Source organism: Ambystoma mexicanum, chromosome 10 (assembly GCF_040938575.1).
Source record: "Ambystoma mexicanum isolate Mex_15411 chromosome 10, UKY_AmexF1_1, whole genome shotgun sequence".
NCBI lineage: Eukaryota > Metazoa > Chordata > Amphibia > Caudata > Ambystomatidae > Ambystoma > Ambystoma mexicanum.
The window spans coordinates 191,335,208-191,349,740 of NC_090932.1; the positions used below are offsets into that span (position 1 = coordinate 191,335,208).

The window sequence follows — 14,533 nt, forward strand, 5'->3', positions numbered from 1 at the left end:
AGAAAAGGGGAGCATCAGAGTTGATGCCTTCAGGATACAGCAGCACAAAGTTTCGGACAGATTTGGACTGTGAAAGACCATGCACCGCATTCAGGCTCAAGGTCCCAGGGTACTGTGGTTTGCAGCCCAGCAAGGTCGCAGCACGTCATAGGATGGTTCAAAATGCAGGTCTTCTTGAGACTAGTGGATCTCATAAGCCTCTGTGTAGGTGTCATTTTGGAGGCGGGGAGCAGACCGCCCGTTTCTGTAGAGAGCGGGTTCCTAACAGGGAAGATACAAAACAAAGGGCTGCAGAGTTTGACTCCTCCCTTGCTTCCTGCCTTCTCAGACACTCTTGAGCCTGGGCGGGGAATACAAAGGCTTCATGCCGAAGACAAAACTTCCACCAAGGCCGTTCCCCACCTAGAATCGTTAGAAGCTGATTTAACAGCCTGCAAGTAAGACTAAAAAGTCACCAAGATAAAACCACTGCCAGCCATTTAAGTAAACTTGCAATTGTAAAAAAAAGATAAAGTCCAAGCTAAAAGTTCTGGGGTTGACACATGTCATGACGATTTATCACAAATATGAAAATCTTACCTAACCGTAAGACCGCTGTGGATTCGGGAGGAGCTGTACGAGGTGTGTTGAGGTAGTTCACCATGGATATGCGGTAGATCAAGTAATTAAATGAGGTCGCGGGTTCAGAGCAGAAGTTGCAAATGGTATGTGGACTGGGTGGGCAGGGAGGAATAAGCAGGACATGGGAGGAGAGTTCCTGTTGGGCAACGGAGATGGAATAGAGGCAGGGTGTTCTGGAAGACTGAGTGGAGATAGGAAGGGTGGGATTGTAAGGTGTTAGCATGGAGGCGGGTACAGAGTCTGAGTGGAGAGGTTTTATGAGGGATTTAAAAAGTGTTCCATCGCAGTGCATGTAGAGCAGTCGTGCCTTAGGAGTGGAATGTGTTGGAAGTATTTGACAGGAGATTCAACAAGGAGAGGAGAGTGTTGGGTGTCCAGTGGAGATAGAAAGGGTGTGAGATGCAGGAAGTTGCACCTTTCTTGATGAACGCGCATGTGGGTCTGAAAAGCTAAGAGTTGAGTCTGTGTTAAAGGATGCCGTGAGAAAGTGGGGTTAATGTATGGGTGAGGGCACGGGTGGCAGTTAAGGGAGAAGTGGAAGGTGCTACTAGTTGCATCTCTTGAATGCTTGGGTGGGTTGCGGGGTGGAGCAGTACCAACATTGTCTGACCAAATTATCAGTAATTTCTGCTGCAACATTTGAGGCCTCTTATTTTGGAGCAATAGGCCATTATTGCGGCTAGAGGAATGGCGGATACTAGCTTATTGTGGAATGGATTCAAGTCTGTTTGAAATTTGGAAGATCAAATGGTATAGAGACAATGGATGCCCAAGTGCAGCCAAATTCAGAGGTAGCAGACACGAACAAGCGCAGTTTGTGTGCTCCGGTTCAGAGCAGTATAGAGTTAATGTGGCATCAGTGTGGCCAAATTCAAAAGCAGCAGAACTTAAAATGATACCAACATCACAGTAGCAGAATTCAAATGTTGTGTAGCCTCACAGTAGCACCATTCAAAGTGAAACCTCGCAATGGTAAAATTCTAAGCAGAACTGAGCTACAATGGGATTAACTGGGTTAATCTTGGGTACAATGATACAACCGACTTTAAAGCTACTGCCTTCCACAACGCATTCTCAGAAATGAAATTCACGCAAATTGTTAACGCCCCAACCCACTCAAAAGGTCAACTCCTGGATTGGATTCCATCATTTAATTCTACAGGTCTCCTAGAAGACAGTTTAAACAATTTTATTGATTTATTCAAACAAAAACAATACAAACCAAACATGCAGTGCATATATCAACAGCGCATTTGTACATTGCTTAATTTCAGTCACTGCTCCCCTTATCCCACCCCCATTACGAGCCTATTCCTTCCCACACTCTGTTCCTGCATCACATGGCAGGGTCTCCCTCTCTGTGGGTTTGGTCAGATCTTGTATTGATCCAAACAATTCCGACATTAATGATTTCCAGGCCATCAGGGTTCCCGCCTCCTCCTCTCCTCCTACATTGCTCGCCTCTTGCCATACCATGGTTTCTGCTTCCACCCATTTCTGCAACTCTTTCCACCAAACCTCCACCCGTGGTCTGTAGTCTGACATGTCTTCCATCCCATGGCAATCCTTTTTGTGAGCACGTATGCTAGGTCTTTCAATTTACTAACATGCTTTAGTTTCTGGGATCTGGGGAACCCCCCAGCAAGCAGGCCCAGACTATCTATAATAATCATGACCCCCTTCTCCGCTAATTTCTATGCTACTTCACCCCAGAATCGCTCAATAACCGGGCATGACCAAATCATGTGCACCATGCCAGCTCTTTCTTCGTCGCATTTGGGACATGCTTGTCCTGCATTTGCAAACCTGGATATCCTCTGGGGTGTCATATATGCCCTGTGCGTAATATATAGTTTCTGTTTTAATCTTGTATTCCTTGACACCTTATGGTACCCCAGGGCTCGTTCCCACATCCCGTCCTCTATCGGGGGTCCCTACATCCGCTTCTCAGTCTAGCCTTAATTGCGTTAAGTCCTTCCCAACCTTAGACATCTCGTATAGTCTGGAGATCGCGTGCCCACCTTCCGCTATATCATATATTGTCTCTATAGTAGCATCTGGTTTTTCTTCCAGTACTGTTTCAGGCCAGGTTCTTCTAATTCTCTGCACCATTCTGTAATACGTAATATATATTGGCCCGTGTGTAACCCCATTTCTTCTCCTAGTGCTCCAAAATCTACAATGGTCCCCTCTCACCAGATATTCCCCATATTAAATAGCCCAACCGATTCCCAGTGGTTCCTGATCATCAACATCCTCAGCTGCTCATCTCCCCCGGCCAGTGCAACTAGTGGTAACTGCGGGGAGCACGGGAATGGGTTCTCCATCTTCCACCCAAGCATCATCATCATCTTGGGGCGCCCTTCCATTTCTGTCTCGGGCAGCCAGATCATCTCTTTCAAGTAAAATGAAGCGCAATCATGTCAAAACAACCCAGATTCGGGGGTCACTTCATCTGAGAGCCATTTGGCGACATACTGCAGTTGGCTCGCCACATAATAGACCTCATAATTAGGCAGTTTTATCCCCCTTTTTCATAAAAGTTCTGCAACTTCCTTAGTGCCACTATTTCGCGTGCCATCCCACAGGAAATCCCTACACATACTGTTCAGTGAAAAACTTCTTGGGTATCAAGTATGGTATATTTCCAAAATAGTGCAGGAGCCTAGGCAAGACCATCATCTTTAGCATTGCCCCACGTCGCATCATTGCTAGGGGCAACTTCACCCAGAATTTCATACAATTCGATTTTCTTAATGGCCATCTGTGTTGTGCTTGTGCTCCTCTTCCACTGTATGGTACAAGTCTATCCCAAGATAACGGAAAGTACTGACCGCCCATGGTATTTGTAACACCGGTAACTGTCCCACTGGAATTGCCATCCGAGGATCAGGGGTGAGTGGTCTGAAAGGACCCTCGCTTTATATTCCACCCGTGTACTCTCTGTAACCACCTCCGATGTAGCAAAAAAAACATAGTCCAGCCTCGTATGCAACTGCTGCGGGGCGGAATAGTGAGATTATGGTCTTTCTTGGGGGTGTCTCATCCTCCACACATCTTCCAGACAAAAGTCGTCCAACAATGTCTAACGCTTTAGCAGCTGGGGCGGGTCCATCAACCTTCCCATCCGATCTATCCACCCTAGGGTTCAATACACAGTTGAAGTCCCCACCCCAGATCACCGCACTTCCCATACACATGCTTAGGTTAGTACACAAGGTTCTGAAATATGCCGCTGTATTTTGATTGGGGGCGTATGTATTTACAAAGATTTCCCTATTCTCCACCAATCCTCTTATGACCATCCTCCCATCCATCTCCGCCCTTTCCTGCAACAGCTGAAACGGGACATGCGGCGCCACCCAGATGAGTACTCCCATCGCATAAGCAAAATATGACGAGCCCGCCACAACCCCCCCTTCCCATTTCTTAGCCACCATCTCCATCTTTTCTTGCGTCAGGCGAGTCTCCTGCAACATTGCAATGTCTATCTTTTGTCTACGCAAGTACAACATGACCTTGTTCTTCTTTAGGTAACTATTGAGTCCCCTGACATTCCATGTAATTACTTTAAGGTCCCTCATGGCCTATTAGAGTTCCCCCTCCCACCGGTGCAGTCCAGCTCCAACTTCCATCTCAGTCTATATAGGCTCGTACCCCACTTCAAACTTCCGTTAACTACAAACAACCCAAACACCCCTACCCCTCTCCCTCCCACCTCCCTTCCCCAACTTTACCCCCCCCCCCCAAACTGTTGCCCAGCTCCATCCCTGGATCTCAGGCACCCCCGCATCTAGCTCTTTCTGGGGACAGCCTGTACTCAAAGCTCAGCAGGGTGAGGTCACCCTAATGGCTATCCTACTACTTCTATTACTTTGGGGGGTAAGGAGCCTGTGTTCTGCCGCTCCTATTTGCTTCAATTCAACCACATGCTGTTATCAATTTACTTATGTATAAAATACTCTATATTCCAGTCCGTTACATATCAGCAGTATCAAGGTTATCATAACCTGCCTCCAACACCGCCCATCCCTACACGTCTATCAGTGTCTTTCAAGTCTCTACTGGGATATCCATCAGTGTGATATACCTATATATAGAACGTCTCAGTCACTTATCTTGCTCTTCTTGGGCTCGTTCCGCATCTCGTTCCGGGCAGCCCGGAAGGTCCAACCATGTAGTAGCTTCCTCCGGGGTGTCAAAAAAGAACATTTTACTTTTGTGCACCACTTTCAACCTTGCAGGGTACAGAAGCATATATTTGATGCCGACCATGCGCAGTCTCCTCTTCACCGCCACATGCTATACCTCTGCCGCTGGACCAGCATTGTATAATCAGGATACGCTGTGATAGTAGTCGAAGCTCTCTCAATCGTTCCCCCCTTTTCTAAAGTACTCCAAAATCTTTTTGCCATCTTTATTGTTCAATATCTTGGCAATTATTGCTCGGGGAGGGGCTCCTGGCTTCAGTTTTCTCATGAGGGCCCTATGCGCTCGCTCCACTGTGAAGCCTTGTGAGAGTTTATTGGCCCCTATTTCCTGCAGGATTATATTTTCCACATAATCCGCAGCGTCCTGGCCTTCCTCTCCCTCTGGTAGGCCAACCACACGGATGTTATTCCGTCTCGCTCGCCCTTCGGCCTCCTCTGCACGGTTCTCCAGGTTGGCCACTTGCTGCTTAATACGTGGACCTCTTTTGCATTATCAGTGCTGGTGTCCGTGCTAGAACAAGCAACTTGGAAAGTGCAGTCAAAACTATCTGCCAGCGCCCTGACATCTTGTCGCAGCAGGTTGACTTCTATCCCCACTGCGTCTATTTTAGCCTCCAAGGAGGTCCGCAGGTCCATCATTGCTATCCCCCATGAGTCTTAGTTCCGTTATGGCCGTTAGTATCTAATGGTTTTCGATCCCCAGGGGACTTTCCATGGGTGCATTTGCGCCAGTGTGCGTCGACGACTGCTGTGACTTAGCAAACGCATCCATCGTAGTTTGCTTGCTTTTGGCCTTCACCACTCTCCCTGCCAACTTGTGATCTGGCACAAATGTCCAAGGCTACTTTGTTCTTGGTGTGGAAATTCTATCACTCTGTTCCGCTGTAGCGTCAGTGGGTCACTCCAGGCCCGCGCTGTTATCTTGGGGTGCCCTGTGTGGACCAGAGTGTGCTGAGCCATGGCTTCGGGTGGGTTATGTCCTCCCACGTTCTCTATTGGCCTTACAGCCTCCTCTAGATTGTATCCTCAGGGATAGTGCGGCGGTGGAGCCACTAAGGCTTATATCTCAGCCCGAGCGAGAAGGCCTTTCCTTTCCCTTGGCATCTGGCACTTTTGTTCAGTCAGCACTATGGTACAGTTCTGGTTGTAAGAGGTGCTCAATTGGCACCTCCAATGGCTGGTAGCCGCCAGAGTCCGAGTTTAGCCACAGGTTCCAGGTCTCATACGTACTTATGAGTGAGGGTATTTCAAATGGGCCGCACCAGTGCTTCTGCTCAAGAGCTGTTCCTACGTTACTTTTACTTTGCAGTATCACTGTGCTTCCTTCCCTCGTTCTGCGTAGGCGTGCAGCTTGTAATTGTCGGGATTTCTCTTAATTACAACCCACGCTGTGCAGCTCCCTCGAATCCCACACCGCCCAATTTGTCTTTCATCAATTGTTCCTAGCAGCTGCGTTCCGCTTGGCAGCGCTCTGCGGGTAGATGCAGCCGCGGGCCCGGGGACTCACGCTATTCCTTCAGGGTTCTCACTAGTAGCAGCTCCTGCACTCAGCCATTATTCGCTGCGAGTGCCTCTCCGCCGTGATCAAACCAATGGTCATTACTGTGTGCACAGAGCAAGGGGTGCCTTAGGGGCCCGTAAATTGCACATCCACTTGTGTGCTGGCAGCGCTTCGTTCCAGGCGCTGTTCATCCGTCCTCGCTTACCGTGCAGGGGAAGTGCCCGGCAGGCTGCACCGATCGCTCACTTGATTCAGTCTGATTGCCAGCACTTATTTGAGGCAGCAAGCCTCTGTGCACCAGTCCCGCACATACGGGTGCGTTTAAATATCCTTGATGCGCGATCGTGGAACCGTCGGTCCCGCACCTGGTAGCTGCTCTCCCTTGTGTCCTCAGCGTTCCTCAGCTCCGCACACGAGCCTCTTTGTCTAGAGGCGCTCCCATCCATGGGCGGTGAGGAGCCGCAAGCCTGACAGTACTGTGCAGCTGGGGGGGGGGGGGGCCGCGCGGGCTCCAGATGCCAGCCCCCACCTTTCCACACACACGCAGCCTCCGCACTTACGTCCTGGGCTCGCCCGTCGCACCAAGCTCCACAGTGGCTACGCGCCCACGCCGGTAGGCCCCGCTCACCGTTCCAGGGGCACATTCACCCGACCTCCAAGGGACAGTGTCCCCATATCCGCACTGCGCTCAGGTCTGCAACATTGTTTCCACTGCTGCGGCCGAACTTCCTTTGTTGTCCGCCATCTTGGATACTTTGTTGGATACTTTTTTGCAGAGCCGCCGAATGCTTCCAAGTCAATTTCTCTTCTGTTGCATAGCAGGATTCCCTGGGTTTTTATAGTAATGACAGAGGACCATTCACAAATCCGTGTCTCCATTCCTGCAGCTGCTAGTCAATTATAAGTGCATGTGCTCACGTATCAATGTCAGATCCACGGAGCAGTTCTCTCAGGCACGTCCTATTCCATGGCCATGCCACCCCCCCCCCCACTCCTCCCACCCCCCTGACATCAACGAGTTATCCTGGAGGGACCACTTCCTCATCAGGTTTAACATCAGCACAATTAAGGACCACACTTCTTCCGATACCCGTCCCACACCCATCCTAGCGAAGTCACGGAAACTCAACCCAGAAAACTTAAACCCCTTGCTGAACAAGTTACTTGAAGCCCAACCACCAGCCGACTCTAGCCCTGACACCATCTCACTGCACTACCATACCTGCCTGAATTCAGCTATCGAGGAGATAGTCCCCCTCAGAACCAAACTCCCTAAACCCAAACGTAGCAGCTCATGGTTCAACGGCGACCTAATAAAACTTAGAAGGAAAAAAAAGAGCACTAACACCTCACCAGAAAAAAACCCTACTACTGAACCCAAAAAAAGAACTTCAGCTAATATCCAAAGCCTATAAACGTGACGTATTTACACAGAAAGCGAATTCCTTCAACTTGTGCATCACCAACGCTACTTCAAATAGTAGAGCGCTGTTCTCCAGAGAACTAGAAACACCTATCCCGCCTCCTAACATAGCAAAAGTGAGCAAAGTCTGACCACCGTCCAGGATGCACTAGCGTCCAAAATAAATCACTCCAAAATAAAATAGCGATGCAAAGAAAATTCTTAGCACCCATTATGGCGACAACCCTTTTAGCATTAACAGATACCACAACAAATATACCCGAATTTCGCTTTACCACAGTGACCACTGATCTAGTACTAAAAACTATAGCATCACTCAACCCCTCCAATTGTAAAGGAGACCGCTTTCCTGCCAAACTAGTCAAGGACTGCGCCCCCACTCTAGCACGCATCATAACCAATTTTGTCAATGCCTCTTGCAAAACCAACACCATCCCAACTAATATCAAAGAAGCCTGGATTACACCCCTCAAAAAACCCACCTTAGACCCCACCACACCCACTAATTTCCGACCCATCACCAGAGCCCCCTTCCTCCTCAAAATCAGACAAAACTATATCTATCTAAGTTCAATCCCACCTCGAAAATAATCAGCTACTAAGGGAAAGACAATCAGGCTTCTGCCCCAGACACAGCACGGAGACAGCCCTACTGGAAAAAACCAGATGGACAGACTCAGGAAAGCTTTGCATCCTACTTGACCTGTCTGCAGCATTTGATTTAGTGCACCACAAATTATTCCCAACCCTAGTAAATAACTTTCACTTTTCAAAAGAAGCAACCACTTGGATCAAATCATTTCTCGCCGACCGCACATCCAGAGTAGCTATAGGCGATGTAGCAGCAGATACTATAACAGTCCCACTGGGAGTTCTGCAAGGATCCTGCCTCTCCCCAACACGCTAATGCCTACACAAAACTCACTTTTGTAGCACTAGACACAATGGGAGTAATACACCAAGTTCGCAGATACACAGATACTAATCCCAACAGCATTAACAAAATGTACTCTATTATACATAATTGGATGGCGGACAACAGCCTAGGTCTTAATGGAGAGAGAAAAAAAAAAAAAGATCCTCGTAGTAGGTTCCCCCGCCGATTAAACAAACTCCACAAGCAATATACAGCTATAGTTATAGATGGCACTCCAATTAACATATCCAATCAGGTCAAAACATGAGTCTACCTGGACTCAAGCCTTACCATGTGCAAACACATCAGTGCCCTTTCCTCATCAACAGCATACAATGCAAAACTTATTGCACTGAGCCGACCATTCCTTTCCCCCCAAAACTATCACGCTCGCCAGAGCGTCCATTTTGGCCAAAATGGACTACTGTAATATATTCCTACTAAGGACCTAAAAAAATAAAATGCAACTACTACAGAATAAAGCGCCGAGAGCAGCATTAGGCATAAAAAAGACCACATTTCACAACGCAGGAGAGAAGTACCCTGGTTACCCATACAAGGCAGAGTGCTTCATAAAACCCTCACACAAACTTCTCAGGTAATGTTCCCATTTATCTCAGCCAGTGTCTTACCCGCACAACCAGAACACTCGGATCCAATGCTGATATGCACCTACGCATCCCCCATTTCAAGAACTTAACAGGTAGCTCAAGTTCCCCAATAGCAGCCCCCAAGATCTGGAACGCTCTCCCTGCTAACATTTGCAGTGAGCCATCCCACCCGAAATTCAAGAAGCTACTTAAAACCTGGCTCTTTAAATTCTGATCCGACCGCTGACAGATTGACATAGGTTGGCCCCTGACCCAGCCTAATCCTATTCACCATCACTCAGTCATTCCCACACCTATCCCACTAAGACTGAAACACTGTTCACTGAAAAACTATTTTACCCTGCTACTACTAAGAAAGCAAGTATGCTTGCAACTCTAAGCTGTACCACTGGTCACCCATTCCACCTTGTAACAAAGTATTTCTATGTAAGCTTTAAGACGGTTATGCCTGTAAATGTGTTATATGCAACTAAGATGCTAAATATACCTGTAAAAATACGCTGCGATACCCCAGTGTTTGGGCATACAACCAAATGCAATAAATAAAAACTCAAAAAAAGGTGCAAACCTCTGTTGGAAAAATGTAACTTTCTTCAGCTTCTATTTTGCCACTTTCAAAGTTAAATGTGGTGTCAAATGTCGGATTCAAACTTTTTGCGAGTAAGTTACATCTCTTGCCTTGTTTTCAGTGGTCTTTTGGGTCAGGGGGAGCCTGTACTTCAACAGGAATCACTTCTATCCACTGCACTTCGCCAGTTGCCCTGGGAGGGTCCAGTAAGTGCTGGTTGGTGACCCCCAGCTAAACCAATGAGGGTTTGGGGAGGGTCTCTGGTTGGGGACATGGGAGTGAGGTATTTTTTTAAAGGGTAACTTAAATAAAGTTTTGGGGTAAAGGGTTACAATGATTGATGTTGGAGGGGATCAGTATTAATTTCAATTATGGGTAGGGTCTATTTAAGGGAAGAGGTCAGAATGAAAGGGCAGGTGTGGGATTATTTAAAATTAAGGGCAGGGTAGAGGGTCGGTGTAATTTAACAGGAAGAGACTTGGCGCAGGTACAGGCCTAAAATATGGAGTTATGAGTGCAGAGGGTCTACCAGAAGAGGTAGCGGGAAATGAAATGGCTTCCCCTTGCCCGTCTGGTGTTGCTGATTGGGTCATATGACCAGAAGCACCAATCAGGGGTTTGGAGGAGGGTCTCGGGTTGGTGAGCATGCATGTTTTAAAAAAAAAAAAAAAAGTATTTTTAAGGGTTACATTAGAGTTATAAGAGGATTAAAATTAAGGGTAGGCGGTTCTTATTAAAGGGGAGGCCAGGTTTGATTAAGGGCAGAGGGTCAGGGTTAAAGGTGCAGGGGGGTCAGGATACATTTTAAAATGAAGGGCACGGGGTTGGGGTATGTTAAGTGGGTGGGGCTTTTGGCAGAGGTACAGGCCTAGACTTGTACAGGGGTCTACCAGATGAGGCGGCAGGAAGCGAAAAAGTATTCTCTGTGCCCCGATCCCAGAACACGTCAGCCTCGAGGTCCCACGTTTCCAAATGCCTCCATTGTCCTCCGTAAATCCCCCTAAAGCAACTATTTAGTTGCCTTCTACAGCCTTTCACAAGGCACCTCACCTGTATTTGCTTGCTTGGGTGTTCTACATTCTCCATCCAGCTGTTCGGATCCTCTGTAAATAGCAGGCAAGTACGATAGAACTCCTCAATCCCTGGAGAGGATATCAACAAGACCTGCGACAGTGTACAAAACAAAGGGTAATGTGTACAAATCTTACAGTGGGCCAGGTAGCAGAGCAGTACAGGCAAGGCACAGACAAGACGATTTACCAAGCACACAATGAGCTAAGAATGCACACATTTGGAAAAGCTTTGCACAAAACAGGAAACATTTTTCCAGACTAAGAACGCAGCTGGACCAATTGGGCTGGCAATTGGTAATTTTTACTAGATTGTGTGCCACAGCTTTATGATCTACTCATTTAATCGCTCAGTATTTGTTTAAGGATTTTTCTTGTCTTGCACAGGGCACAGACGCACAAAAGGAATAATGCAGATGGTGTATAGACACTATAAAATGCACTTCGACAGGAAGGCTCACCTTAGCAATGAATACTGTGTCGGAATCTGAAGGAGGCTGTTCACCTGAATTCAATTCCTCTATTTCTGGACTGGCCTCGTCACCTTCAGTGAGCTGGAAGCGGCAGGGATACTTCATGCTGAGCGGCTGGGAGAGGGGATAGGTGTTCAACCAGCAGAGCCGTGCATCAAAGAAGTCTGTGGGGATTACTATGTTCCGGTACCGCCTTTGAAGCTCTATGACGTCACAGGAAGGGCTGCAGAAAACAATGAACGACTGGAAGATCAGCAGCTTCCTACGAGAACCATCTTTACAGTCGTCAAACTAAGGATCACAGGCAATACTGTGTGACCTAAATAAAATAGGCCTTTCAACTAGCTAGCCCCAGAAGCAAAACAGGGATTGTGGGCCTTGTCAGACTTGGAACTAGTATGGGGAAAAGGAAGTGGGACAGAAAAACAGGGAGGGTGAAGCTGGTGGGACTGGGGATAATTCTGGGCTGTATTGCCCACAAACAAATGCAGTTTCATTCTTTCATACCAATCATTCCAAACAGAATACCATCCCAAGGCTCATCCAGAAAATCCCCACAAAGTCCTTGCTATCGCCACCTCATGCAACCCTGCACACCCTATTGCTCAGTAAACACTTCCAACTGACAATCTCACCTTGTGACACAGTGGCGGGCAATAGGAACCCGGTAAAACGGGCGCTCATGACGTGGTTTTTTGATGGCGCCCTGCTGGCCAACCACTCTCTGCTTGCGCTTCTTGGAATCAAAATCTGCACCCCGCTGGGAATCATCCCTTTAAAATAAAGCATTAGATTATGAGACAGCTACTCGTACCTTCGTTTCGTCCCTAACCCATGCCAGTTTACCACTAAACATTACATTTCTGGAGTGATTAGCAGAATAATTTCTCAAGGTATTGAAAGGCTAACATTGCAGAAGATGGATTCCAAAAGAAGACTTGCAAATGAAAAAGATAACCAATATACATAATTCAAGGATAATTACATTTGCAAATCTACAGCATGCAAAGATTACACAGGAAAGTAAACCCAGCTATAACAAATTGCTCAGTAACACTTTACCTCCATGGTTTCCTATGGAACGCCATTCTTTTTGCTCCGTTTTAGATTCGGCCATGACTGAGGCAAAATAAAGCCTTCAGCTTCACTTCCCACGCCTTTTGCTCACATGCTCTTCAGCCCATCAGTACTGGGAGACAGTTTCCCTTTTAAATTGTTGTATTTTTAACTTTGGACGCAGCATCTTGCAATGCAACAGGGATGCTTTTGTATCCCCCCCTATCTTTTTACACAGAGGATTTTTGGTTAATTGTATAGGATGTACAGGGATCGAATTAGGACCTAAAAGTAGCCCATAAGTATCCAGCATTAGCCAGTGACAAGGAGATACGACAGTAACAAGAAGCTACTATAAAGCATTGCGCAAATCTAACTTACACATAAAATGCAAACACAATTGTTATTTACGACCCCCTTATGTTTAAAATGTATTATAGAGGTGTCCCAGTGTTCATATTTAAATTGATCACAACAGGCAGAGTCAAATTCACATAGGTTAGGATTTCTCCTTTAGACAACTTTAACTCCATTTGCTATTGGCCATCACATTTTTTTTGTTTAAACAACTTGTCCTAAATTTTTGCAGAGAAGTTAAGCTTTCGACTTAACTGGCATTTTGCTCATTTGTTATGGGTAAACTCAGTAGTCCTTCAGAGTGTCTGCGCTGGGAAACTGTTGGCCTTTTGCCTGGTTACCCATTTGGGTAACATTCATATTGCACACAGCATCTTCCAATGGGGTGCTTGGGAGTTTTTTCTAAAGTCCTACTGGCAGTAAGACTTTACTAAGCTATGCCAGTGGTTTGTAGCTCCCCCAACTCTTATTATCATTCTGTTATAGCTCAGGACCTTGGTAGAGTGGCAGAGCAGTCAGGCTCATCTTAAGAGGAAGATGTTAGCTGTAGGTAAGTACACTGAATCTTAGCTAGACAGGCATAACAAAGAAGCACTTAGATATATATATAAAGCACATATTATATTTACACCAGAATCACCTTAAATACTGGAACCCTTAGGATTACTTGATAATACACGTCAAAGGGCACTTTCAAATTTGTGTTGGTTCGCGGTTACATTTATAGCAATGTTAGAAAGGGAAAAGACAAGGTTATCTTATTATCGGTTATTGCGCACACGTGCGCTTTCAACTGTTTATACGGTAGTACATTTACTCTGCAAACATAGTAAAGTCACTTAAAGGGAGGAAAATAGTTAGAGCAACATAAGCTTATTTCAAGGTTCTAGAGACAGCTGCTTCACCTAGTAAGCCTTCAAGTCCAAAAACGCAACCCTAGCTAAAAGGCATTTCAGAGAGGACTTGAAGTCTTGACAAGCAGCCAATTACAAAGTTCTTGTGGATTTCTTCCAGTGTCTAGAGTTCTTGAAGCAGCAAGTTAACAAGGGAGACCTTAAAAAGGACTCGAGAAGGGGGACACCAGCAGCAGCAGCATGGGTCGGAGGTTAAGAAGTGGTTGCCCTGGACACCTCTACATGCACTCAAATACTCTAGAGCAACTTCTTGGAATCAAGTAAGCAATACCCTCACACCCCCCCCCCCCCACAGTACATTAGGTTAGAAGAAAATGTTTGTGCTGGATGCTCCGCGATGTTGCAGCTTTGGACCAGACCTCAGGATTCATTGGTCTGGTGACTGAAGGCAGGGCAATGGACGGGATCTCTCAGCAGCAGTCTCTATGCAGGACCTGTGGCATGAATTTCAGCAACTTGTTTCAACCTGCGGTTGTGGCGCCTTTTCTGCAGCACCAACAAAGGACACGGATCGCCACATCAAACTTCTTCGCTTCCTGCAGTCCCACAGTCCCACACTGGTGAGGGGGGTCTGGGCGAGTTGGATCGGATCGAGTGTCCTTACGGGTTCAAAGATTTGGACAGATTTAGCCTTTCTCTGCGATGCACTCGAAAGGGGGGCAGATCCCCATGTATTGTGTTCCGCAGCTCTGGAAGCTCCTAGGACCCCGGGAGATGGCTTGAGTTAGTCTTGGGACTGGTTGTTCCCCACCAGCCAAATGGAAGTCCTCGTCAGAGCTTCTCTTGTCACATAGAAAACAGGGGAAGGTCAG

The 14,533-nt window shown here is 46.9% G+C and overlaps 1 protein-coding gene across 4 annotated transcripts in view; it reads right to left on the reverse strand.

Moving 5' to 3' along the window:
* CCAR2 (cell cycle and apoptosis regulator 2) overlaps positions 1-14,533 on the reverse strand; it is a 456,719-nt gene that overhangs the window by 195,592 nt on the left and 246,594 nt on the right. For all 4 annotated transcript variants that reach the window (XM_069617701.1, XM_069617699.1, XM_069617698.1 and 1 more), the window contains 3 exons: positions 12,030-12,167; positions 11,383-11,617; positions 10,902-11,015 (listed from right to left, as the gene is read on the reverse strand). In XM_069617701.1, coding sequence (XP_069473802.1) covers positions 10,902-11,015; positions 11,383-11,617; positions 12,030-12,167 — 487 coding nt within the window. The remainder of the gene's footprint in view (positions 1-10,901; positions 11,016-11,382; positions 11,618-12,029; positions 12,168-14,533) is intronic.